At 32.7% G+C, this 26,287-nt stretch overlaps 2 protein-coding genes and 1 long non-coding RNA gene across 5 annotated transcripts; all 3 read left to right on the forward strand.

Annotated features, from left to right (window-relative positions):
* The first annotated feature begins 5,734 nt into the window (after positions 1-5,734).
* On the forward strand, positions 5,735-15,017 carry LOC146936578 (protein DETOXIFICATION 43-like). 2 transcript variants are annotated; one of them, XM_085751322.1, is made up of 13 exons: positions 5,735-5,860; positions 9,490-9,656; positions 10,452-10,573; positions 10,905-11,180; positions 11,431-11,627; positions 11,738-11,873; positions 12,218-12,314; positions 12,694-12,794; positions 13,051-13,214; positions 13,305-13,493; positions 13,613-13,708; positions 13,810-13,931; positions 14,434-15,017. In XM_085751322.1, exons 2-13 carry the CDS (start codon positions 9,577-9,579, stop codon positions 14,486-14,488), a joined length of 1,635 nt encoding a protein of 544 aa, XP_085607448.1. In that variant the 5' UTR covers positions 5,735-5,860; positions 9,490-9,576; the 3' UTR covers positions 14,489-15,017. The 2 variants fall into 2 exon arrangements, with proteins under 2 accessions (XP_085607448.1, XP_085607449.1); XM_085751323.1 differs by having other exon boundaries at positions 9,499-9,656.
* A 4,525-nt stretch (positions 15,018-19,542) lies between these two features.
* On the forward strand, positions 19,543-20,535 carry LOC146936579 (uncharacterized). Its single transcript, XM_085749245.1, has one exon. The coding sequence runs from the start codon at positions 19,543-19,545 to the stop codon at positions 20,533-20,535; it is 993 nt and encodes a 330-aa protein (XP_085605371.1).
* A 1,159-nt stretch (positions 20,536-21,694) lies between these two features.
* Positions 21,695-25,391, forward strand: LOC146936580 (uncharacterized). 2 transcript variants are annotated; one of them, XR_015030662.1, is made up of 6 exons: positions 21,695-22,429; positions 22,504-22,678; positions 23,312-23,366; positions 23,483-23,572; positions 23,655-24,391; positions 25,026-25,391. It is a non-coding gene; the product is annotated as an uncharacterized LOC146936580 (long non-coding RNA). The 2 variants fall into 2 exon arrangements; XR_015030663.1 differs by having other exon boundaries at positions 25,056-25,391.
* The last annotated feature ends 896 nt before the right edge of the window (positions 25,392-26,287 follow it).

The following is a 26,287-nucleotide window of genomic DNA, read 5'->3' on the forward strand; positions in this document are numbered from 1 at the left end:
AAATTTTTTTGGAACATGGAATATAGACACTCTTACAGGAAAATCTATGGAAGTAGTAGACATTATGACTAAGAGGATGATTAATTTTATGTGTCTACAAGAAACTAAGTGGGTGACGAAAAATGCAAAGGAATTAGATAGTTCAAGATTTCAGCTTTGGTACACCGGTGAAGTTAGATCGAGAAATGTGGTAGACATCGTTGTGGATAAGGAGTGGAAGAAATATATTGTAGATGTTAAAAGGATAGAAGATCGGATTATAGCCCTAAAGCTTGTAGTGGAAAAGAACACCTTTAATGTAATTAGCGCTTATGCAACTCGGGTAGGGATAGAAGAACACCTTAAAGTAAAGTTTTAGGAGGAATTAGAAGGCTTAAATGGGGATGTAGGGATTTAAATGGGCATGTAGGGAGTGTTTTGAGAAGTTTTGAGGGCTTGCATGGGGGGTATGGTCTCCGGGAGATAAATGCGGAGGGTAGATCCATCTTAGATTTTATATCGGCTTTAGATCTTACTAAAGCTAATACGTGTTTTAGGAAAAGAGATGAGCATCTCACACATACAAGAGTGGGGTCTCATGTTCTCAAATAGATTTATTTCTTATTAGGAAATCAGACATGAACATTTGTTTGGACTATAAGGTTATACCTGGAGAAAGCTTAACTACCCAACATAGAGTATTAGTGATGGATGTCGGGTTTAAGAGGAGTGCGAAGAGAAGAAACCATAACGGGCCTCCGTAAAGCAAGTAGTGGCATTTAAAGGGTGAAAACAAAGGATTTTCCAACACAAGATCTTAGAGGGAGGTTTCAAGCGACCATAAGGAAGCTGTAATGATATGTGGGACAAGATGACACATGAGATTAAAAAAGTAGTTAAAGCGACATTGGGAGAATCTTGAGGTTTTGGACCTAGGGGTAAAAATGTCGAAACTTGAGATAAATATAAGATATCTATGAAAGAGGCTAAGAAGGCGGTGAGCGAAGTGAAAGTTCATGCTTTTGAAGGATTATATCAATCTTTAGGTACCAAGGAGGGAGATAAATCTATATATAAGCTTGCTAATGGACAAGAAAGAAAGACAAGAGACTTGGACCAAGTGAAGTGTATTAAAGATGAAGAGGGTAGAGTTTTGGTTCAGGAAAGAGATATATGGGATAGATGGAAGAAGTATTTTCACAACTTAATTAATGAAGGATTTGAGATCTTATAAGACTCTAACATGCTAGAAATTGGAGAGGAGGCCCGAAACTATAACTATTATCATCAGATTCAAGAGCACGAGGTAAAAGAAGCGTTGAAAAGGATGAGTAATGGCAAGGCAGTTGGGTCGGACATCATGCCTATCGAAATGTGGAAAATTCTTGGAGATAAAGTAATTGTGTGGCTCACCAAACTTTTTAACTAGATTATGAGGACGAAGAAAATGTCAGACGAGTGGAGAAGAAGGACTTTAATTCTGATCTATAAGAACAAGGGGGATACACAAAATTGCGCGAATTATAGGGGAGTTAAACTAATGGGTCATACAATGAAGTTATGGGAAAGGGTGATTGAACAAAGACTAAGAAAAGAGAATCAAGTTACGGATAACCAATTTGGTTTTATGTCAGGGAGGTCGACTGTGGAAGCGATCTACTTACTTTGACATGCGATGGAGCGATATCGAATGGATAAAAAAGACTCGCACTTAGTTTTCTCTTCTCTGTAACATTTTTTTTGCCTGTTATCTTTGATCATAACATAATTTTACTTTTTTACCCTAGATATAGTTTCTTCTAGGAGATTTTTGCTTCTCTTTCTCATTTTGTACATTACCTGATTTTGCTTTATTGCAATATCTTTAATCATGACAGATGTAATTACAATAGTTTAAAAAATCTAGCAAATTGTCATAGTCTATATCCTCCCTTTCAGCAAGGACTCTGTATTTTGGTTCTTTTCTTAAATCCATGTCTACCAAAACACGAACAAAATGACCAAATTCACGATCAAACCTAGGCTTATTTATGACTTGATCGGTACAAAAAAGCATACCAACACTACTTGCAATAGCAAACAATATTTTGGCCACCAATACTCTTACAAAAGACCAAAAATACAAAGTCAAACTTGTGTTGATGATTGTTGTTGCAAGCTATGGTTAAAATCTTTCGTCCAAGCAAATAATTTCAAATATCTTGAGTTCATACTCCAGGGACCTATTGATCTGACACTCATCAACACAACGAAGAATTCGGTAACCAGATTTTATTTAAAACTATCAAATACTATGTGAAAATTAAAAAGTTGTGATTGAATGTGGATGTAAAAGAACTTCATAGTGACAAAGTATATCCATTAATATCTTGCAACATTTTATTTATTATATAGTATTTAAAAATAAACAAATGAATAATATTGAAAAAGAAGGAAATTATCTTGTGCTTGACTCATGTATATATTAATTTTTATACACCAGTTAAATACAACTAGCTAGCTTTCCTTCAAAATAAAATATAACTAGCTAATTAATGTTGCACTACACTTGAAGTGTTAATTCAGCCGAAAGTGGTTTGCCTTGTAACATCAAATAGTAAACTTGAATCTCCTCAAAAATAGTTATAAAATGATTGTTAGTGTCACTTTGATTAATAAAAATTTCTCCAACTCTTCTTAAAATAAATCCCCCATTTCTCAATTTAAAGAAAAATAATGTTGCATCAAAATTAATGAAAAAGAACCAATCCCCCACACACAATCACTAAGTAAAACACACAAGATCCCTCTTAAAAAAAATGTAAAACACATAAGATCAAAATGTTAGGTCACAAGAGATTAAAACACATAAGATTAAAACACATTTTTAATTCCCAAGATTGTGTGATATTGGAGCTTAATGGGATTCCCACGTAGCCCACAAGAGCACACGCTTTGATCCCCGGCGAATGAGAAGCACCAAAATTTGTAGCATAAAGTAAGACATTATTATATATACCAGTACTAATTTTGAACTTATAGCTAACTTATCAATATGTGATAGTGGACATCATCTTTGTTTCTAAGACAATTTCTATAAACGACAAATAAATAATTACCAAATTAATTTATATCTGAAATATTGTGGGCTATATGTTTTTATACGTGTCAATGTTTAGCACACCAGATCATTTGTTTTGTTATTTTGTAAAAAAATAAAAAAATATTTGTGTGAGCAATTTGAGTACTAAATTATATAAATTTTGTATTTATAAAAATAATATCTGTATTGTACCCAAAAAAATCTGTATATTACTTTTATAAAATACTTTATCATGCGGCGGCGGAGGTGAATTATTTGAAACTTTATGGTAAAAAAATTTATTATGGGCTTGGCCAAAATCCATTTAACTTCTATTTGAATAATTTGTAGTTTTTTATTGGGTTAATTATGTTTCTAGTCCCTATAAAATAGCGACCTTGTAAGTTTAGTCCCTACTTAATTTTAATAGCATTTTTAGTCCTTATAAAAAAAATTACTTATAATTTTAGTCCCTGCTAAAACAAAGTTTGATTAATTATCCTTAAACTCTTAAATTTTTGAACGATTTTTTTGAGACAAGATTAGAACACTATGAAAGGTTCGTTTACTAAAATTTAGAATTTTCTGACATGAAATGAATTAAATATGAATTTTTTAAAACGACAAAAGTTAAAGATAAAAAGTAATAAAATCTGGATGTAGAAATCAAATTTTACGATAATTTTTTGCGGACGAACTTTTAGTAATGTTCTAAACATGTCTGCAAAAAATTGTTCAAAAATTTAAGAGTTTAAGCATAAATTAAACAAATTTGAATTGAGTAGGGACTAATACTCAGTGCAGGAAAACAAAATTAGGGACTAAAAATGCTATTAAAATTAAGTAGGGACTAAACTTACAAGGTCGCTATTTTATAGGGACTAGAAACATAATTAACCCTTTTTTATTTAAGTACAAATAATTTGTTAAGGGGGATGTCTCTAATCTATAAAAAAAATCTAAAACAAGGATTTGCTTATGTTATAGGTTCATTTTTTTTTCTTGTAAGTTCTAACCTAGCTGTGTCATGAATTTTCAATGTAGTATGAAAGTGTTTATCCTTATAACTTTAGGGTTCGTTTGGTGCGTATATGATAGATATCTGATATGAAATTGGATAAAGACAAGATATGATATGGACATGATAACACTTATCCTATCATGTGTTTGATGCTCACATGATAAGTATCATGATAACAATATTTTATCATATTAAATTACAAAATTACTCTTATAATCAATAACATTTTCTAATAGATTTTTGTACTACTTATACATATTACAACAACATCACAAAATAGAGGGAGAAAAATTGAAATCCATGGATGATCATAAAAAACGGAATCTGAAAAGAGAAAAGAAATTAAATATAAACCTAAAAAAAATAAGAGGAAAGTTCAAATCCATACAAAAGAAATGGATTTAAAAGAAAAAAAAAATAGGAAGACAAATCGATTAAAAAAGAACATAAATTTAAGAAGAAGAAAAAATGGAAGAGAAATCCATGAAAAGAATTTGAACGTTTTGAAATCGTGACAAAAAGAAGAAGGAATAGAAATTGAAAAAAAAAATAGGAAGACAAAATCTATTAAAAAAGAACATGAATTTAAGAAGAAAAAAAAAAGGAAGAGAAATCCATGAAAAGAATTGGAACGTTTTGAAATCGAGACAAAAAAAAAGGAATAAATATTGATAAAATAAAAATAAAATAGAAGTCCATGAAAAGAAGAAGAAGAAGATGAAAACGGGATCTATAAAAAAAATTGAAATTGATAATAAAAATGGTGAATTTAGAAAAAAGAGGAAGAAAAAGATGATAGGAATGAATGAATGATTCGGATGGAGAGGATATGAGAGAAGCAAGAAGGATGAGGTAAAATAAGGATTCATTCTGTCAAATCGGATATGTTAATTTAAACACAGCCTAAATTCAAGATAGAAAATACAAAAGAGTGATAGGATATGATAAGTAAAATGAATAATTTATCATATCTCATTGTTGCACCAAAGAGAAGATTGAAATAGGATATGATCATATCATGTCTCTCTATCCTATGCACCAAACGGACCCTAAGAGTCATGCTAACTTGTATTCTTAAGGTACAAGTTAAAGAGCTTAAAATGGAAATAAAAAATAAATTTTATATTGATAATATAACTTTTAAAACTTTTAAGATATTGAATGCACAATTTCAAAAAAAAAAAAACTTCTACATTTGGCTTCTTAACTTATGCCGGCACAAGTTAACAATTTCCTAACTTTAAAACATGAAGTTCGAATTTTCTCAAAGAGTTTTGTATAATGATCATTAATGTCTCTCAAAAACCTAATAATTTTTTCGATTTTTCTGGTTTTTTTTCTAACTAAATCTTAATTATATATTTGGAATGGAATATTTGTTATATTTCCTCTTAATATATTACTTTTTGCTTCTTAAAATAACTAGACCATTTGTTATTTTGTGTCTTTTCCCTTTCTTTAAATTACACCCTCAAAACAATGTGACAAACAAAAATGCTTTTCCCTCTCTAGCTCCTACACCTTTTTTGCGCACTATTGTGTCATTATATTAATAATATTAATATTGATTACAATATATATTTAATTCAAATACTTGGGAAGATCGAGATAGAGGTTTAGTGGGGCATGCAAAGGGTACTTATAAAAGGGGTGTGGTGTGGGATACATTTGCTAAGCAAGAAGAAGAGTGTGTAGCCTTTTTGAGGGAGAAAAATCTAAGAGTAGGGGAAAGGTTGGTGACTGCCTTGCATTCTTCACTCTCTTCCTACAAGTCAAGATCAAACCTTAGGAGAACTCAGGTATGCCAATTCATTTCATTAGATATGTTTTTTTCATTATTAAGATTATATAGATTTGATCTGGTGTTTATTGTTACTCGGAAGTCGGCCGTTGGACCAACGACTAACATAACAATAAACATACTAGAAAGCTTATATAATAATATAAATTCAAGATAGTTTATCTCTAGCTAAATTTGATATTTCTAACACTAACAAAATTTGAAACATATTTTATCTTTCTTAATCTTTAATTTTTGTTATTATTGAAAAAATCCATATAGTAATGGAATTTATTGATTATTGATCCAACACGCAGCTTTACATGTATTGTTTGCTTGCATGACTTGCATTTCCAATTGGCATTGCTTTATGCTATTAGCTTTTACCTTTTAATCAACTTAGATTTCTTTTCTTAGAAAATAAATAATGAAAATACCTGCATTTTTCATTTGAGAAAGTCTTTCATGCATTTACTTTTTTTTTTTTTTTAAGGGTCTTTCATGCATTTACTTTGCATGTAATTATTTAACACATGATTATTATTATTATTTTTAAATATATTAGATGGCGAAATCCAACTTCATCACATTATTTATTTTCTTCATTATCCCACAAATCTACCAAAAATAAAAATAAAACTAAACATAAAAATTAAGATCCCATAAACCAAAAGCCTGACAAAAACACACTATGAAATTAACACTATTAATATCTGTCAAAATGGTGAGCGGTGAGTTATTTATTTCAGACAAAGATGTGTATGTCCTCGTGAGCTTAGCTCAGTTGGAATGGACAATGCATAAAATATGCAAGGTCTGGGGTTCAAACCCTGGCCACCACCAAAGACAAAGATGTGTATTTTTGTTTCATCCTCATCATCCATGATTAATTACATGCTTAGAATTAAATGGAGAAATTATTCTTTGAATCCCACCAAAAAGAAAATCTATAAAAAATAATTTCTTAATTTTAATGAATAATGTAGACTTACTATTGCTAACTTTAATGAATAATAGTGTAGGTACTTTTTTTTATATAAACTAATATAAGCTATTTTACATCAACACACACTTAATAATGAAATCAACACTTAGTGAAAAAATTAGCCTTATCTCTTATGCTTACTGCATGCAACTTGCATGCCACTCAGCTTCCATTTAATACCCATAATGAGTCATTTTGTAACAATTTTATATATATATATATATGAATAATAAATTTTGTGTACAAGTGTTTCTTGTTAACTTTATTTCTGCCACGTACTTTATTAGTGACAAGTGTTTATTATAACAATACTCGTAAATTTTCCTGCCACGTACTTTACTTCTTGTTAACTTTTATTAGTGACAAGTGTTTTATTTATTTGCTCAAAAAATTGCAAGTTTACTTGTGTACTATGAAGCACGGATACGGACACGACACGGACACCGATACGTCGATACAGTTAAATTTTTTAGAAAATCACATAATTCAGTGTAATTCTATGTGTCGGTGTCGGACACGACACGTGTCTGACACGGGGACACGCCTTATTCGAGGAGTGTCCGTGCTTCATAGCTTCTGTAGGATTTTGGTAGAATATTTTATTGTGTGCTTTTTTAGTGTGATCCACCGTGACCATATTCACCTTGTACGGATTACGTTAAGAGGCCTGTCAATAATTATACGACAATTTTTTTTCAAAAACAAAATAATAATTAAACAATTACATTAAACATTGATTTGTTTTATACTTAAATTGGAAAAGATGTTCTGTTTTTCTAACTTATTACGGCTTTTCAATTTGTTCCCAGAAAGGCCAAAACATGTTCCACTTTAGTTCTTTTCTTTTACTTTCCTCATTCCGTAGTGGTTTAAAATACAATCACTATTCTCACATTCATGTATCTATCATTTAATTTTGAATAATTTACTTAAAAGTTAAAAATGTATATGCATGTACTATTGGTATAAAAAGTTTAATTTATGTTTTTAATGACATTTCACCATATAAATTTGTTTTAAATATTTTGATAACTAATTTAACAAAAATAACATAATAATGAAGTATAATTTGATGTATGCGTAAATTATTGCACACTTTTTTTTTTACAAAATTGCACACTTGGTAGTGCATACCAATAAATTAATTAATTAAAGGAAAATGTTAACTAATGCCCCCAGGACACTGGTTAAGGAAACCAAATATAGTATAAATACCTTGGAACTTGTGTAGTCAAAGTTTAAAAAGTGTAAAGAATGATCTTTTCAATACAAATATTACCTTTTTTGTTTCCTTAACTAGTGCCCCGGAGGCACTAGTTAACAAGACCCTTAATTAAATTATAAAGTATAAGCATCTTCTTCACTTTATCATTAGTAAAAAGGAAAACTTTTTGTTTTATGAGCTTTTAATCATGTCCACAAAATCTTCTCTTGATGTACATATCTTCCTTTAACAATAGTCAATATCTTTATTTTGAGAATTATGTTTTTTTTTTTTTTTGAAGGAGAGAATTATGTTTATAACACACTTCTCTCAATAAGTTGAAATTTAAAACCTATATATTGAGAGAGTTTGTAATATGACTATCTCCCAGAAAAAGAATATCAGTTCGAATCCTAAAATTGTTATTTGAGAGGTAGGTCAAAAAGGTCCTCGTGAGCTTAGCTCAATTGGTATGAACAATGCATACAATATGCAAGGTCTGGGGTTTGAACCTCGACCACCACCAAAAAAAAAGAGGTAGGCCAAAAAAATAAAACCAAATGTCTCACAATATAAGAAATAAATGATAATTATATACATATAAAAAAAAATGTTTCAAATACATCAATATATAAAATAGACACATTAAATATATTGTTTTTTTAATGCATGTTAAAACTACAAATGGGATGTAAGGACTAATATGTAAGTATGTTTGTAAGCCGAACATTTGGCTTTTTCTTAATGCGAACTACAACTCATTTAAACTTTTTGTTATCATAAAAAATATAGAGTTTATATTAGGTCATTACTTTTTTCTCCCTATGAGTTTCTCGCACGTCATATTCGGATTTTAAAATCTGAAGTGTTTCAAATGTTTTTGAAGGTTTTTATGGGTTGTTTATGCCGTTTGAATTATATAATCCGAACTACATAGGACGCACGAGAAACTCATAAGATGAGAAAGAAGCTATCTTTATATTATGTTACTGTCAAGGGGGTGTATGGATCTGGGGAAGGCTCTTGAATTAGGAATTACTATTTGTCACGATCTTCTAAGTTTTGTCTAGCTACTTTTTATCATTTTCCATCTTATAGGGGTTTTCTTATTTTGTTAAAAAATAGTTAGGCATTGTTACTTTATAAAGAAGTTTCCTACAAATACATGAAAAGAAGGTTCAATCATAAACATGATCAAATCAACATTTATGCAACTCTAGTTTTTTTTTTTTTTGTCAAGTAGTCTAGTAGTTAGAAATTACTTTATTTTTTTTTATAAGTTCTCAGTAATAGCTTATGAAAATAGCTACTAGTTTACATGAAAATTATAAGATTTTACTCTATCTTTTTTTTTCTTATATAGAAATGGCTTATATATAAGCATATGTATATGATAAGCACTTATTTTGTCTTATTTATTTTGATGGTACAAAATATGGAACTAACATATACTTGGTAGGTTGTTCAGGTTAGGCTCATTCTTAAGGGACTTTCTTTTGCAACATCCTCTTCTTGATTGAGTTGTTATCAAAAGATTTAGGATATCATGGAAGATAATGGTATCTCAAATAATGCAGTCAAGAACAAGTGGACAATGCCTCTATCAGTTTTCTTCAAAGATGCAAGGTATCCTCGATTTGTGTAATCAACTTATTCACCCTTCTTTCTTGGAGGAGCAGGGTCAGCATGATTAGAATTATATGACATGATTTTATATTATATTGCAAAAGATATCATATGTTATATTGTTAGACTGATTGCATGTCATGGCATGTTTTAATCTCATCAGATTCTCTAAAGCTTAAGGGCATTCATGTAATTTTACCAAAGTTAAATAACATTTTAGTCCCTATAATACACATATATTATGGTTTTAGTCCTATGAGTTCTTTTATTGGTTTTAATACCTAAAACCAGTAAAAGAACACAAACATCTAAAAGTATAATAAAGAATGAAAAAAATAATAAAAAAGGTGTTTTAGTCCAATAGTATATTTTGGAGTGTAATATAACTATTTTTTATTTTTCATTCGGAAATATACTTTCGATATGACTCTGAAGGTGGAAAAAGAAACTCTCAAATAGGAATATTTTCTTTTAAACCTCCGATTATAGTCCGTGTAATATTAGATTTATGTTGAGTTTGTCCTTGCAATATCTGAACTATATTAATTAACTTCAGTCTCTAAAATATGACATCTATTTTATCTTGTTGAGACTAACAGCATAAACCTAATATTACGGGGACTAAAACGAAAGAACAAGGACCAAAAACATAAAAAGTTTTCTATTTTAGGGACTAAAATCAACAAATAATTTTTAGGTACAAAATCAAAAATCACTAATATCTTGCAGGGACTAAAAAGGTTCTTAAAGTCTTTTACAAAATACTAATAGTAGGTTCTATTAATGTGAATGTAGCCTTGTATTCAAGATGGATTCCCTAGCTAAGGAGATACTTGGGATTGCATTCCCATCTGCACTTGCTGTTGCTGCTGATCCAATTGCTTCTCTTATAGACACAGCATTCATAGGTCACTTAGGTACGTTTTTTTTCTTTCTCGTCACTAGATTTTGATATTGTGAAGGGTAACCTTGGCACAACTGGTAAGATTGTTGTCATGTGACTAAAAGGTCACGGGTTCAAATCTTGGAAATAGCCTCAGCCTCTTGTGTTAAAAACAGGGTAAGGCTGCGACAATACACCAAATGGTGGGACCTCTTCCCGGACCCTGCGTACGCTGGAACTTTATGTGTAGGGTTGCCCTTTAATAGAATATGATATTGTACTAGTCTTAATTGAAGTTGTAACAAGGTTCATTTTAATGTTTGTAGCTTGTTTGAAGCTAAACTTTGTTTTTTTCATGTGTTTAGGGCCGGTCGAACTTGCGGCGGCAGGAGTTTCCATTGCTGTATTCAACCAAGCTTCAAGGATTACCATTTTCCCTTTGGTCAGTATTACAACTTCTTTTGTAGCTGAAGAAGATACTATGGATAGAATCAATAGCAAAGCAGCAGAAAAGCAGTTCAATGAAGGCATTAAGGCCAAATCGAATGAAGTCATGCCTGATGATCATTTGCTTCAAGACATAGAAGCCGGTGCAATCAAACAGGATGGTACCTTGAAAAATGAGACGAAAAATGGAGATGGTACTTTCTCTCTATCTTTTTTTTTCCATGTTTGATGATATGAGTTATGAAGCATTGACGCAGACACTGATACTAATGTTAGAAAATGGTATAATTGAATGTAATGTAACCACGTGAGTCGATGTCATTTTGGTATTGGATGCCGAACACGCCTTCAATCTGAAGTGTCGATGCTGCATAGGATATGAGAGGGAAATGAGTGCATTTCATGCATGTTTGGTTTTTCTAACATTCTAAATTTCCTTATCAGATGCAAATTCAAATGTAAGCAAGTCTTCCATTGTTACTAATAGTGGTAACAAGAGTGAGTCAAAACCTATAAGGAAGAAAAGGCACATTGCTTCAGCATCTACCGCATTACTTTTCGGCACAGTCCTTGGCCTTATTCAAGCTGCAACCCTTATATTTGCAGCTAAACCTCTATTAGGTGCAATGGGTTTAAAATATGTATGTATCTTTATTATCAAAAGTACTATGTTCAATATCTTATTACTTCATTATCTAAACTACATTTGATATAAGCTTTTGTTAAGTTGAGATATTATCTTTTTTTGTAGGATTCTCCTATGCTAGTCCCAGCTGTTAAGTACTTAAGATTGAGAGCCTTAGGTGCTCCTGCAGTGCTTCTCTCCTTGGCCATGCAAGGAATCTTTAGAGGGTTCAAAGACACAACAACTCCTTTATATGTCATCGGTAGGTTTAAATGATCTATCTGTCATGAAATTGAGTCCAAATTAGAGACTCTGAGAACATACAAACGCATAAATTAGAATCGGCATTGTTAAGAATCACACCTCGGATAAGATATAACCTGAAAATATACTTATAAATGGTGGACATTCTTCACCTAAAGATTTATTGAGCCATCCCTAAGGGATCAAGCAAAATTCTACGAGGCATTTCAAATTTTTAAGTAACATAACATAAGAAAAAACATACAGAACACAAAATAAAAAGTTAATGAGAGAAGATTTGGTTTGAAATTTGTTAGTGCTTTTCCCTAACTTGGTTCATTCTTTTGCTATGGTTTTATTTAGTTTCCGGGTATGCATTGAACGTCGCTATGGATCCACTACTCATATTTTACTTCAAATTAGGCATCAGAGGTGCAGCCATTTCACATGTGCTCTCTCAGTAAGTCTTGCTTTGTTTTATCATAATAATAATAATAATAATAATAAGGAAAATGATAACATGTGCCCCAAGGGCATATGATAAGAAATTTAAAATAGAAACAATTGTCTTAAAAGTTGTGCATTCAACTTTATTCAACTTTTAAAAGTCAAAATTTTGTTGTTTTCTATGTAAAGTTTCTAATTTTGAATTCTTTAACTTTAACTTGTGCCCTAAGGGCACAAGATAACAAGACCCTAATAATAATAATAATAATAATAATAATAATAATAATAACAATAATAATAATAATAATAATAATAATAATAATAATAATAATAATAATGTTCAAACATTTTTATTCTCAAGATTTCAACTTACAAAATGATGATGCTTTTAGGTACATTATGGCAACTTTACTCTTGTTTATACTAATGAAAAAAGTAGATCTCCTACCTCCAAGCATGAAGGATTTGCAGATTTTCCGGTTTCTTAAAAATGGTATGTTGGAATTGGAGTCTATATTTTCAATTCATATTTTGGTTTTTTATTTAAATATAAAATACCGAGCATGAAACTTGAACTGTCCGAGTTTAATCAGACGGTCTAGATGTGGCTAACTGAGTGCAGTCAATCCGATTCGAACATTTATCTCTCGAGACAGAAAAAAAATTAATATAGTATCAAACATGCATTGATCACTTATTAATAATGCTTAAATTTACTTACACGTTCGAATTTGTTTCAATTTCAATAGGTGGTCTATTGTTGGCCAGAGTTATAGCAGTGACATTCTGTGTGACCTTATCAGCCTCATTAGCAGCAAGGTTAGGTCCAATTCCAATGGCGGCATTCCAAACATGCCTCCAGGTTTGGATGACCTCATCTCTTCTCGCTGATGGTTTAGCTGTTGCAATACAGGTACATAAACATTTTTCTCTTGTTACCGAGATGCAAGATATATATTAATTTAAGCGTTAATATTACTGATTAAGTTTGCCTTTATCACAGGCAATTCTAGCATGTTCCTTTGCTGAGAAAGACTATAATAAAGTGACTACTGCGGCAACAAGGACACTGCAAATGAGTTTTGTTTTAGGAGTTGGACTCTCTCTAGTAGTTGGAGGTGGATTATACTTTGGAGCCGGAGTATTTTCCAAAAATGTTGCTGTTATTCACCTAATCAGACTAGGCCTCCCGGTATATTTTCCTAGCACAACGCAATAGATTAGTTCGTTATATTTTCTATTACATGTAAAAGTTAGTCACATATAATTTTTTTGCGCGAGTTTTCATCTAATTACATGTTAACTCGCCAGTTTGTTGCTGCAACACAACCAATCAATTCATTAGCCTTTGTCTTTGATGGTGTGAACTATGGTGCATCTGATTTCGCTTATTCTGCATACTCCTTGGTAAGTTTGCATTCTTTCTTTTTTAAATTTAATTTACCGATTTTTATATTTTGTTATCTCTGTCAACATTTATTTAGTGATTTGGTATTCTGTTTTTTCAGGTCTTGGTCTCATTAGCAAGTGTTACTTCTTTATTCTTTCTCTACAAGAGTAAGGGTTTTATTGGTATCTGGATTGCACTAACCATCTATATGAGTCTTCGCATGTTTGCTGGTGTATGGAGGTAAACTTTACTTATGTTGAAAGCAAGTAACTATTTAACATACTTAGAGACTGCTTGAAAAAGTTTATGGAAACAGCTTATAACATGCAATAAGCTGTTTTCAGCTTACTTCCCTAAACTTTCCATGATAGTATATGAAAACAACATATAGCTCATAATTGATACATAACCACGTATATGATGAGCGCTTATGCTATAAGTGCGTCATCAAGTTTTTTAACCTAACATGGCCTTAATCGACGACTCTAGTTTTTAACATGGTAGCACAGTGTAGTTCTTGTATGATAGATTATCATGGATACATGGATAAGTTGCATAACTTATAGCTTATTAATTACATTAAAACCAAGAATATCTTAATCACATCGTCCGTATGAAAATTGAACAAAGAAACGTTTCTTTACAAAACATGCATAAAATGTTTTATAGTATAGCTTTGCTTCAAAGTTCTTGTAATTATATTATACAATGTTGTTTTAAAACATGTCAAATGCATATGCAGGATGGGAACAGGAACAGGACCCTGGCGTTTTCTCAGAGGCCACTCATTGTCTTGAGGATACATCTTACAAAAATAAATTTCATTGTGTAGTAGCACCACATTTTACATCACTTTTTCATCCTTTAGGATCAATTGTCTGTTTTTTAGGACATGAAGACTTCTCTCTACTATAGTGATAGTCTTGGACTGCTCCATTTATACGTCCTAGTGTTGTATCCAGTATCGTCAATGTTGTCAATTGCAGATTGCAGAAAATAGCGATTCGTTCAAAAATTCCGCAATGCTACAGTGCTATAGCGCTGCTATAGCCACTAGCCACTATTTAACAACACTTTGTAGTAAATAGTGTATCGCGGAACAATCCCGATTAGACCTGATTCTTCTACGCTATGGCACTGTAGTGCTGCTATAGCCTCTATTTGACAGCACTCAGTATCGTTATCTCAAGTTTTTTTTTATCCCTCTTGATGTATCATTAATGTGATTTTGTTGTAATTTGAAGATTATTCTTCAAGCTGTCGGTATGTAAACTCGAATGCATAATGAAAAATAAATTGATATACAATCATTGAAGTTGGATTTTATTCTCTGTCTAAAAATTGCTGACTTGCAATCACCTTCACTTATCTTTCAATTTGTATACCTCTTTTGACACACTACACAATCCGATGTAGCTCCAAAACACCTCGAATACGATTTTAAAATGCAGTGATATCTGCACTACACAATGCCTAATTCTTTTATTCATTGAGATTCAACATTCATTTTCTCTCAGAAACTTCAATCATAACAAAGTTTCATTGAAAACTTTTTGATCTTTTGATGTGAGTGAAAATTTGTAAGGGACTTGGATATAATTTCTTTGTAATAGTGAGTCTTCAAGATTTGTGGATTGAGAGTTTCAATTGCACAAGATTCAAGGAAAAGAATTTTAGGTTGTTTTCAACTTAAAAATGGATTCTAGGGTTTTTAGGTTGAAGACTCTTTAAGTTGTGATAAAAGTTCAAGTCATTTAGAGGAAGATCCAAAGGGATTTGAAGACTTCAGGAATTAGGTTGCAGCTGCTCAAGTTGAAGGGTGAGACCAAATTTTATGGGATCAAAAATTGAAGGTTTTATTGATTGCAATATTGTTGAAGGCAATTGAGTCTTAAGGGGTTTAGGATCATATGATGAAGGAACATCCTGCACATAGTATGCAAAATGGAAGAAACTTTATCACACATTGTGATCTTTCCAAAAAATTTAGTTGGTTCAATTTGTGAATCTTTTAAAAGAAGATTTTCTATAATAAAAAAATTCCTGCATTGTTACACATAATTTTAAAATTTTGCTCTGGATGAACTAACCTACTAAAATTTGACACTAAAGAGATTAGCTCTTTATCAAACTTTTGTGGTTTTCAATCAATCAAAACTTCCGAAATCAAAATCATTCCAATATCATATTGGTTGTAGATTAAGGAAAACCTAGGATAAGAGTTAATTGATGGAATTATAATTTATGATGACAGCTTATATTGTGACAAAAGTTTACTTGAACAAAATCTGTGGAAATAGTAGATTCAGAATTAACATTATAATAATATTTGCAAACAATATAATCTTTTATACTTGAATTTACTTTTATGCATAAAGAGATATAAAATGGTGAATAAACAGACGCACGATAAAAAATAAAAAATAAAATATAGCCTGCACACTTGTTTTAAAGACTAAGAATAGCACCAAAACAATATAACTTGATTATTGGTTTTGAAACAATTGTTTTAGTGTGTCATACCCCAATTTTTGACCTAAGGTCCTACATTCATACACCGTTCGATCCCGATTAGTCTTTGACTTTTTAGTGAAAAAATCGGCAGAAAGATATTTTAAAATACCTCTTTTTTGTTCTGATTCGGGCCCTCTTCTCACTTTATTTTTATTATTAGTTTTTTTTATTATTTCCATCTTTTATTTGATTTTACAATTTTAATTTTTCAATTTTTATTTTTATCTTTTTTTTTTAATTAGTAGTGTTTCATATTTTATTTTAATCACTTGTTTTTAATTTAGTTGTCCAAGGCATAAAAAAAAAAAAAACAGCAAAGTCCAATAAGTCTGAAATGCCCGCAAGGGTCCAAAAAAAATTTCTTTTATTAATTCTCTTTTTATTTTAATTTCTAGTTTTTATTTTTAATTAGACATTTTTTTTTTACTTTAATCACTTTTATTTTAGTTTTTACTAATTGTCCAAAATGTTCAAAAAATAATAGTGTCAAAGTTCAATGAGTCCAAAATTAAAATGTCCATGTCCAAAAATATTTTTCTCTTCTCTATGCCACAACTTTAGGAGCAAGACACTTTGTTGCCAAATCCAGGAACACGTTCTCTTCTTCACTAAGTTATTTCCATTTCTACATCAATCCTAATTCTATAAAAGCCAACCTGCACATACACAAAAACACACACAATTTTCACCCGACACATACAATTTTACCGAACAACACAATTTTCACACGCACGCATACTCCAAAAACCTGCAAACCAAAACCCTAGCCACCACAATCTTTAGCCACCGCAACCCTAGAATTTGAGTTTTCGTTCGATTTTTATTTTTTCTTTTGATTCATGCTGCACGGAAAACGTCAGCCCTTGATCCATATACATATGCTTCATCGCTATGTTGGGTTATTTTGATTCTAATCACTACTATTTTCCATTGTTGTATTCATCTATTTCCATACATCTTTTTACCGATTTATTATTCATTACCTTTGTTTTATTTTCATCGATTTACCATTCATATTGAATTAGATTCATAACTTTGCTTTTAAATTCCATTCATGCTCCATATCATGTTCCGAAAATTCCAATTGCCATTGTTATTAATATTAGTGCTACATGTAACTAATTAATTAATTTCAGTTGTATTGAGGAGCTGTTCGGTGCCGTATTCCATATATTATCAATATATATTCATATTCATTGTTGCTCCACTCCTGTTCGGCTTTCCATTGCAATTGCAAAGAATTGTTTTCAGGTTGCATCACTCATTCTTTTGATTTAAAGTGTCCATCGTCCCCAGGTAATTAAGCAGTCTACGGCAAATTGTTCGAGGGAATTTTATAGGTTTACTATTCTATATTTTATTCGTTTTTTTGTTTGTTTTTTTTTTTTTGTCATTTATTTTTAGCACACACAATTTTATAGAATGTAAAAATAGGCTTTAATGTAATTTATTTTTTTATTTTTTTATTTTTATTGCAGACCCTAGAATGTATAATAGGTTTTTATGTAATAGCTTTAGGTGCACGTGTGCGTGAGTGTGTGTGTATGCCTTTTATTTTCTTTCTAGTTTAGGTTAAAGGTTTTTGTGGTGATCCAACGTCACCACAAAATACCTACGCTTTATTTTCCTGCTCCGTTAGTGTTAATTTTAGTTTAGTTATTATTCAAAAACAACAAAAACATGCAAATAGTATCAAAATCACAAAAATATTTTTTATAATAAACCTTGATCCTAAATCAAGTGACCGTCTTTTTTATTTTATTTTCTTAATCAAATATCAATCAATTTAACTTATTTTGAGTCCATTTTCTTTAATATTAAAAAACACAAACAAATACTCTTTTGCCACGTTGGCTTTCTTTCATTCTTTTAAACCTTTTTTCAAAAACTAATAAAAAACACTCAACCAATCAAACGTCAAATTTCTACCCCGAACTACGAGGTTTTGATCCCTCACGGGTACGTAGGCAGAGGACACTCGTCCTTCCAAATCAATAAAATGTAGATAATTAGGTCTTCTTTTTTTTTTTTTTCAATCATTTCAAAGTTTCATTTTTTTTTTTTTTTATAAAAAAAAGCAAGCAAGTTTATAGCACAAAACGTTAAATAAAACCAAAAGGTTCTCGTAGAGTACTACGAATATTTAGGGTGCTAATACCTTCCCTAAATATAACCAACCCCCGGACCCCCCAATTTAAATAAATTTTTTCACAGTCGTGAAATAAAAAGTGAGTCAAAAGCTAATCAAATAGCCTTGATCTCCGAAAAATGACGCGACAGAAATGGCGACTTCACTGGGGACCCCCTAAGAGGGTGAAGCCTAACTTGGCTTTGTTTAAAATTTTGTGCTTTAAACTTGCTTAAAAATAAAAAAAGAAAATCAAAAAAGATGGAAATTAAGTGTATATTTGTTTTTCCTTCTTCTTTCTCCTTTCTTAAACGTGAGTGGTGAGATAAGCTCTATACCCGAGCTTGAGGGAAATTAAGATAGGACCGGGTATAATCATAGTTTCCATGCCAAGAGTACTCTTCGGTATTGGTACATGTGATAACCCACTCAATGGAGGGATCTTGAAAGTATACTTTTGTCGACGTGAGTACTCATGTTTGGCATGTTATTTTCAAGCGACCGTTGAAGTTGAGAACCTTTAGTCACCTTTAACCCATCTTGGCCTTTTAGGACGTAGTGCGGTGGCTAGTCGAGAGTACTCTCGTATTGGTCGTCACGCGATACTACACCCAAACGAGACTAACCGATGAATATTGTTGGAACGAGAGTACTCTCGTCGCCTAACAAATATTCGGACGTGGTTGAAAACTTTGGGAACCTTGATAGAACCCTTGTTACATGTGCAAATGGAAACATTAGTCCTTACCAAATGGCGTTGTTATCCCTAAGCTCCAACATTGTATATCCTGAACCTCATCATGTTCTTTAGCATATTCATGCATACATGCATATCCTCATAAAAACTTTTTCGCATCAAAATATCGAAGGACTTAGATAAGTCGTCTTGTAAACATCAGAGGTATAGACCTTGTAAAGAGGAACACCAAGAAATACATTTTCAAAAGTCTTAACTAGACTTTAGCTTTGTGAGGGACTTTTTCCTTAACTTTGCTTTTACTTTTAAAAAGGAAACTGTTCGTAATATCTTCAATTATCAAATGAAACAATGTTCCTTATGATGTTTACAATTACTTTGACAGGTCCTTCAAAAAAAATTGTGTCTATTTTTGCATAAAGCATCATGCATCATTCTGCATTTCATAGTCTCAATTCTGAGTCTCACAAATTTTTCTCTTCCATAAAAGGTCAACCCACCTCAAAAGTGTCATGGCGTCCTCGTCTGAAATCAACTCGCATGTACAACACTCGAGCAATCATAAAGAGAAGATGGATTTTCTCGAGCAAGAAAATCAATTGCTCCGGGAGGAAATTGCAGCCATGCAGACCAAGATGGACGAAATGACTGAATTGATGAAGACACTGACGGTTGCTCAAGCACGTCCTCCTGCTCCTCCTATCAGGACTCAAGCCGAAACTGTTTCTATTGGCCCTGAATGGATGTTTTGTGCCGATACTCCAGAGTACTCTGCTCCACAACGTTCCGTGCCCTGGTTCCCGCCTCTTACTGCTGGCGAAATACTCCGTCCCATTGCTTGTGAAGCTCATATGCCTACCCATCAATATGTAGCTCATGTTCCTCCACCTCCTATGAGAGCTCCTCCAGTCACTATGACCTATCCAGCACCTGTGATGCATACCATTCCACAAGAAGAAGAGCCCATCTACCATTCAGGGGATATGGAAGCCTATGATAGAGTGAATGACTTGCAGCAAAAATATGATGAAATTCAGCGAGATGTGAGAGCCCTCCACAGGAAGAAAGTATTTGGGAAGACTGCTTATGATCTTTGTTTGGTGCCAAATGTTCAAATACCCCACAAGTTCAAGGTACCGGACTTCGAGAAGTATAAGGGAAAATCCTGTCCTGAGGAACATCTAACAATGTATGTGAGAAGAATGTCTGCCTATTCCAAGGATGATTCAGTCCTTATCTATTTCTTCCATGAAAGTTTGGCTAGTCCTGCCTCAAAATGGTACATGAATCTAGATAAAACAAATATCCAAACTTTTCAAGATTTGTGTGATGCTTTTGTGGAGCAATACAGTTACAATGTGGATATGGCCCCAGATCGAAGTGATCTACAAGCTATGACTCAGGGAAACAAAGAAACGTTCAAAGAGTATGCCCAGCGGTGGAGGGATACTGCTGCCCAAGTCAGCCCGCGCATAGAAGAGAAGGAGATGACCAAGCTTTTTTAAAAACTCTCAGTCAGTTCTATTACGTGAATATGGTCGGAAGTACTCCCAGGAGCTTTGCTGAGATGGTTGCTACGGGTGTACGACTAGAAGAAGGAGTCCGAGAAGGACGATTGATCAATGAAAGTGTCCCCGCTGGCAGTTCAAAGGAGAAAGACCAGGGAGTGAATATGGTGAAAGGTCAGCAAGTCGATCCACATCGCCAGGCTAAAAAAAAAAACGCCGCAGTATGACCCGATTCCTATAAAGTATGCGGTTTTGTTTCCACAGTTGCTCGAAAGGAATCTAGTCCAGACCAAGGCGCCTCCTCCGGTACCAGCAAGATTACCAACATGGTATAGACCTGACCTTTTCTGTACCTTCCATCATGGGGCACCTGGCCATGATATTGAACATTGTAATGCACTGAAGAAAGAAGTCCAGAATTTGATCCGGACCAACCGCCTGACTTTCTAAGTCTTAACTCCAAATGTGCTAGCCAATCTACCACTAGATCATGGTGTCTAATGTTGTAACACAAAGAGGGTTTAGCTGCAATTGAGTCGATGTTGATGTTTTCTTCCGCTACTCGATTTGTTCAAATGATGTGTTTATTGTTTACTGCTTTTCAAAAAAAATCCTTTCGTTCCGCCCGAGACGAAAGTGAACTTGTGTAGGGCATTTTGCTTCTTGCATTGTCATCATTAATAAAAAAAGTCGTTTTGATCCCGACTTTGTTTTTATTTTGTGCTTTTTCTGGAAAAAATGGTAATACAAAAAACCAAAAAATAAAATCGTTCTCAAATATCTGCATAATCATGACTTATACTTGTCAAAATTAATAATCAAATCATGCATTAATAAACCCGTTGAACACATTAATCATGTACTCTCTTCCAACTGTGAGTTCCCTGTGTCCGAAGCTGAAGAAGGATAATGAAGAGACTCCCGACGAGATCTCTCACATACTGGGGCATCTTAGCCATCGAAGCTGCAAACAAAATATCAAGGAGATTATCTAGAAGATGACATTCAATTACAAAGATTGGCTCGGGGTGTTACCATTCGCTATGCTCAGATATCGTACACATTTCACTACTAGAAAAACACGATTTAGGGACGAATTTTAGGGAGGGAAAACAATCCCTCACTAATAGTGACGGATTTAGGGACGGATTTCCGTAATTTCCACGAAAGTTGAGCTGCCAAACATTAGCAACGGAATTGTCTAGATATCCGTCACAAAAAGTCCCTCACTAAACTTCCGTGACTAAATCCCTCACTAAATTCTTTAGCTGAATGTTTGTGACGGAATTTGACATGGATTTTATCCCTATCTAATGTATCCCTCACTAAAATCCTCACTAATATCAATTGCATATCTCTATCTAATGTATCCCTCACTAAAAACATCACTAAATTCATTAGCCAAAACTGAATTACTTCCCCCTCATTTATTTTCACGTTTTGGTTTCCCTCCTCTCATACCAAAATATTCCCCCTCTTTTTTTTGGCTCACAAACCTCAAAATAATTATCCCCAAAATTTTCCATTAAAAAAAAAAAAAAATTATCCCCCAAATTTTATACTCACAAACCCAAATATTCATCTTCAAAACTTCTCACTCCTAAAAATTCAAGATGAACCCAAACCCTAAAATAAAATTAACCCAAAATTTTCCCCAAACTCTCAATCACTCTCTCAATCGCAAGCTTCTCATCTTTAAAACATATCGGTCCTTCACAATCACTCTCTCAATCGCAAGCTTCTCATTCACTCTCTCGGAATCGCAAGCTTCTCACTGAACAACTCTTTCCTTCTTAGTCCCTGAATCGCTCTCTCAACCTCTCTCATCTTCTCAGTTGGAACCCTTCTTTCCTTCTCAGTTGGAATCGCAAGCTCTTCTCAGTTGGAATCGGTCAGTTTCAGATTTCTTCTTTGTTAATTGAAATTTCTTCCCATTCTTTACTAATTTATGTGTTTAATTTGTAGATTCTTCTTAATTTGAAGCTGAATTTCTCCTAAAATCTGAAGCTGAATTTGAACCCAAATTTACGGTGCTCATGCTCTCACAGCACAGATCTTCATTGAATCTCACTCCCAAAATCGAATCTTCTTCCTTCTCCCAAAATCCTTTGTCAAATCTTCAGTGAATCTCAGACTGACGGTAACATCTCTCTCAATCTCAGAATTTATTTATTATTTATTTTATTTTTAATAGTTTTTTTATAGTTTTTCTCTTTAGTGAAGTTGATGTTGGTGATACTTGTATTTCTGATGTTGTTTTAATTTATATATTTATTGTTATTTTCATCATGACCTTACTTGAAGTGGCACTTGGATTTTGGGTTCGAAATTTGTTGTTATGTGATATGGTGTTGATACAATTTAGAGCAGGGTGCTGTACATGATCTAGGCAATTTAATTTGAAGAAATCGTCAAATTTGTACTTGGTTAAGCTTTTATGACTTACCTGATTTTCTGTTTTTCTATTTTATGACTTACCTGATCTGTTTTATGACTTACCTGATTTTTCTCTGCCTGATCTAGACAATTTAATTTGAAGAAATCGTCAAATTTTTTGTTATGGTGTTGTACCTGATTTTCTGTTTGCATATATATATATATATATATATATATATATATATATATATATATATATATATATATATATGGCATATATGATGACTACAATACCAATTTATTAGTGAAGAAAACATTTGTTAGTGAAGATGATGTTCTTCAAGGCATAGATCATTTTTCTTCGTTATAATGTAAATAAGCATCCATTTGTTGACAGGACAAAATTGGTGCATGGTTTACTTTCTGGGAAATACTCTGTTCCGGCATTCAAGGTATGTATGTCTCCATAGCGTAGTAAATTCATCTGAAAATTTATATTGTGCCTTTGCAAAATTTAATGTACTTCATGCTTCTGCATATATTTATTCTCTAATTTCCCTTATGACAGTCATTACGAAAAATGAATCACTCAAATGTCGTGAAGCTGAAGGAAGTTATTCGAGAAAGTGACATTCTGTACCTTGTTTTTGAGTACATGGTGAGCGACTGGATTTTATGGCATACTGGTGGCTGTTTTGAAGTCTAATACTAACTGTTTTAGGTCAATTTTGGATATGCAGGAATACAATCTCTACCAACTTATGAAAAAAAGGGAAAAGCTGTTTTCTGATGATGAAGTTAGAAATTTGTGTAGGGCACCGTGTGATGTATATTAATGACATGTATTAATGACCCATGGTCAGGTATCGTGCTCATAAAGTCCTGCTTCAGTCCTCCCTTTATAGTTCCAAAGTTGGTAAGTGTCTGATAATGAATAATTGCACATAAAAAATTATGATCTTGATTATCGCATTGCTTATAGTGATGATGAGTACCATACTAAAAAGAAAATTTGGCTACATCAACTACGACTGCTGTAAGATTTCTGCCTCTTTGATGACTGTTGAATTTGTATATATTGATTAAGCTGATCTGGAGGAAACGTGTTTCTTATGCATTTTATTTGCCCAACTTATAGGGCTATTATGAAGTAGGAAAATTGCATGTATTACACTTGAATAAATGCTTTTTACCTTATTGAGAAAATGAATTGACCCCTCTTAATCATCTTTCGATGAAACGAGGCTGCTGTGTTTTTTCTGCTGCTGGTGTGAGTGTTTTCTCTGTGCAGGGAGGTGCTGACAGCATTTGGGGCCTGTTTTCCATGACTCTTTTTTAAGCCTAGTGGACTGTGTGTTGGACTGTGTGTGTTGTGTGTGTTTTTGTGCTGTTTTTAGGACATTGAGGTGTTTGAATAGCAGCAGTTTCAGACCTGTTATTTATCATTCAAATTTTACATGATATGGAGGATATTGCTGTAAGTTATTACTTCATGACCTTATTGAACTTGATGAATATTTAGTCTATTTTTAAAGTAGTTGAACTATGATATGGAGGTTCTGCACTGATGCTAATTGTTAAGAACTGATACTATTTTTAATTGTTTTAATAGTTCTGCACTGAAATAATTGTTCACTAATGCTATTTTTATGGAGGTTATGCACTAGTGCTAATTGCTAAGCACATATTAAGAAATAATATAAATGTACCTATGACTTAGACAGAGCACTACCATTTCAATTTTCTTTTTTTTTTCTTCCATACCAATCCTAACTCCACTTGATTATTTTTTTGACATAAAGAACTACATATGAAACTATGTCCATATTTAAGAAGCAGATTGAGAAAAATAATGAATTGTCTTGACAGGAAGATATATTAGAATGTTAGTTTGTTTGATGCTTCTAGAAAACTGATATAGGCAAGCAGTGAACACATCATAAGTTTTTAGGACAGCATACCGGGTAAAAATCAACAACATTGTTTTTAGATAAGGTTTTAGGCAAACATTTCATATAGTTATCAGGTGACAAAGTACTGTGTTTAAGACCAGGGGAGAATAGTTATCAAAATATTTCATATACTTACTTCGAATTATTCATGTATTGAAGGCTCATGAGGAGTTGATTCGTGCATCGCAGGAAGATTCACGTTTTCTTAGGGAGCAAATGACTAAATTGATGGAAATGGTTTCTCAAGGTCATCTACATCCACCTCCACCTCCATCTACTTGATATATAGATATATAATATGTATAATATATGGTTATTTTGATAGCTTGGTTGCAAACTTAGTTAATGTGCTACTTCTAGTATCGTTAAAAATGTTTAAGCGTTTATTATGAAACTGATTTTTGAGAGTTTCCTTGTGACTCTATGTATTTTGAGAGTTGAACAATGGTTGTAAACTTATTGAGATTTTCCTTATGACTTTTATGGTGATGAATGTATGTGTTGGGTATGAAGACAATTTATCAAGTGTTTTTTGTTGTATATTTATAATGTCCAACAAGTTCAATATGGTTTAATATAGTAAATGCATATACAATATTAATATAATTAATTAATGAAATATGGTTTGAAATGGAACATTTATATTTTGATGTAAATTTCTCTTTGAATTAGTGAGGGAATTCAATTTCCTCACAATTTGTGCCTTCAAAATTTGAAAGGGAAAACCAATCCGTCATTAATTAGTGACGGAAATAATGGTAAAAAATGATGGAATAGTCCCTCACTATTAGAGAGGGAACAAGAATCCCTCACTAATTACTGACGGATTTGTCCAATTTTTAGGATATTTCTGGTTCATATTTAGTGACGGATTTAAATAATTAGTGAGGGATTGTATCCGTGTCAATTAGGGACGGAAACCAAAATCCCTCACTAATATTTAGCAAGGCCAATATTCTTAAGGGATTACCGGTCGTCACTAAATCCGTCCCTAAATTAGCTTGTGAGGGAATTATGGCAGTTTAGTGACGGATTTCTACCCTCTCTAAAATTGATTTTTCTAGTAGTGTTTCAACAGGGGCAACCCCCCCTCCTTCCCCAATATGCAACATGGAGGTCGTGCTTTCCGTGAAGGTCGAAGTCCCGTCAATAGGAGTTCTGCTAAAGTCCAAACCTAATTGAATTTAAATGCATGACGACCTTTGTACAAATATATCAAAAGAGGTTTAAAACAAGCTTCTAACAAGAAGGCTCGTCCCCGTGAATTCAAGAAAGAAACTTTGTGCCCAATTTTGTACTACTTTCCAATCAGACTCCAGGGGCAAGTGGACGCCTAAGTATGAAGACTTGTGAGCAATGACTTTTTCAACTATGGATGGTGACAAACTCACACGTCCTATGAATGCCGGTGCAGTCAAGAA

Source organism: Medicago sativa, chromosome 3 (genome assembly GCF_051527215.1).
Source record: "Medicago sativa cultivar Bolivia chromosome 3, Bolivia_mono, whole genome shotgun sequence".
Lineage (NCBI taxonomy): Eukaryota > Viridiplantae > Streptophyta > Magnoliopsida > Fabales > Fabaceae > Medicago > Medicago sativa.